General features: G+C 39.2%; 1 protein-coding gene across 1 annotated transcript in view; it reads left to right on the plus strand.

Annotated features, from left to right (window-relative positions):
- Window positions 1–444: 444 nt before the first annotated feature.
- SARC_11320 (hypothetical protein) overlaps window positions 445–2,304 on the plus strand; it is a gene marked incomplete at both ends in the record, with an annotated part of 5,816 nt that continues 3,956 nt past the window's right edge. The window contains 5 exons of the mRNA XM_014294596.1: window positions 445–629; window positions 824–901; window positions 1,060–1,170; window positions 1,691–1,789; window positions 2,197–2,275. Coding sequence (XP_014150071.1) covers window positions 445–629; window positions 824–901; window positions 1,060–1,170; window positions 1,691–1,789; window positions 2,197–2,275 — 552 coding nt within the window. The remainder of the gene's footprint in view (window positions 630–823; window positions 902–1,059; window positions 1,171–1,690; window positions 1,790–2,196; window positions 2,276–2,304) is intronic.

Raw genomic sequence — 2,304 nt, forward strand, 5'->3', positions numbered from 1 at the left:
CCTTGTTTTCTCTTAAAAGCGTTCGGTTAGTTGATCCCGTATACGCAATTCAGTTCAGCTCAACGGTGACTGAATCGTTGTATAAGTGATAGTATCAAACAGGCAAATACAATCCGTTATTATACCCTTATATTCACCCTCAAAAGAAACATATAATCATATACATCCACACTCTTGCGGGCATATGCACGTGTCTTATTTCTCTCTTGGGATATTGGTCGGTTAGTCAATGGAGCAGAATAGCGCAAGTCTGTAGCACTCAATAGAGTCGCAGCCGTTAACATGGGGTGCTCTCAAACAGACGTTTACAGACAATATGTAAGCGATGGTATTATCCTTCTATACGCACTCACAAATATAAGAGGCATACATAAACAAGTATATATATACAATTGACGCACTCGAAAATAGATACATATTATATATATCTCCCAACTTCCTCTCAGGGTATTGGTCGCCTGGTGGATCGCGTATACAGCGGTTCGGTACAACTCAATGGAGACGCCATCATTGAGTTTGTACGCCATTTAGTGGCCGTGTCTCTGGAGGAATTGGCCCAACCCCCAACCAGCGATATCACCAACAAGGGTCTGGATCATCGAATGTACTCGTTGCAGAAGATTGTGGAGGTGAGTTCGTGGATATACTGGAAATGATTCAACGTATCTTCAGTGTGAATTAGAAGGGGTTTGGTATAGGTTTGGTATAAATTGGAATGTATTTGGGATATTGATTTTGGAATCGAGTAGAACGTGTCACCTATCTCGAGAAAATTCAGATCCAGCTGTGTCCTAATTTTGTTTTGTTTTGTGCCAATTCGCAGATTGCGTACTACAACATGAACCGCATTCGCATGGAATGGTCCCGAATCTGGGTGGTGCTCGGCGACCACTTCAACCGGGTACGTCAGTGACTGTACTAAGTACTCGTCTGTTGGGTCATACACATTTTGGTTATGGGCAAACCTGAACGATCTTATGGCATTTAAGTCGGCCTGTTATTCCGACACTGACGTACATTTTTGTCCTTATTTTATGTTTATTTTTCTTTCTTTCTTAGGTCGGTTGCAATCCCAATACGCAAATAGCCATTTTCGCCATTGATTCTCTGCGACAGCTGGCCATGAAGTTCCTAGAACGAGGCGAGCTATCCAATTTCCACTTCCAGAAAGTGCGTTTTCTCCTCTGTTGCGCGTTATCTTAATTATTCATTGTACGTATTCTCCTACGTTTTTATCTATTTATTATCGTACGTTTTTATTACTATTTCACGTTTATGAATCAAGCAATTTCTTTCCGCGTCTCCAGTGATATGCTATTCGGCGCTTCGATTATAAGTCGAGTGAATCCTTTTTGATAACTCGAGTGACGTGTGGCCATCACATGCGCACATGTCTTGTCAGACTCTCTTAAACCGTTTATATAACAAGAGATCCCTTCTTAAACTCGAGAGATAAGTTATCAAACTCAAGTGATTTGTTATTAAACTTAAGTGATATGTTATTAAACTCAAGTGATTTGTTATTAAACTCAAGTGATAAGTTATTCAACTCAAGTGCCTTGTTATTAAACTCAAGTTATATGTTATTAAACTCTTGTTATTAAATCCAAGTGAGAAGTTATTCAACTCATGTGATTTGTTTTTAAACTCAAGTGCTTTGTTATTTTCTACACGCACACATGTTCCGTAGGACTTCCTGAAGCCTTTCGAATACATTATGAACCACAGCAAACGGCCCGAGATCCGTGACATGATCATTCAATGTATCACACAGATGGTTGCCTCGCAGGTGGGTTACGGTACTTGTGTCTTTAGATATGCATGAATGTATAGGTATAGTATAGGTGTAGGTGTAGGTGTAGGTGTAGGTGTAGGTGTAGGTGTATGTGTAGGTGTAGGTGTAGGTATAGGTATAGGTATAGTTTCATGTATATGTATATATATGTACATATGTATATGTATATGTATATGTTTTTATATACGTATATGCATATATATACGTATATACGAACAAAAAGATTGAAAAATCCGCATCTATTTTCAGTAACCATTTATTCGTCTTTAAACAAGTCAACCACACACAATGTTGACCGCCCATCGTATAATCATATTACGATTTGTGTCTTTGTTTCAATGTCTTCAGTCTCTCATTGTCGTCGTATTAAGGTCTGTATCTGTGTTTCAATGGCTTGACAGGCGATGAACATTCACTCCGGTTGGAAGAATATATTCTTCGTCTTCTCATTGGCCGCTGGAGATGCTTCACCTGGCATTGGTATGTACACAGGTTAGTTATAGGTAATA

This window comes from Sphaeroforma arctica (genome assembly GCF_001186125.1).
Source record: "Sphaeroforma arctica JP610 unplaced genomic scaffold supercont1.1628, whole genome shotgun sequence".
NCBI lineage: Eukaryota > Ichthyosporea > Ichthyophonida > Sphaeroforma > Sphaeroforma arctica.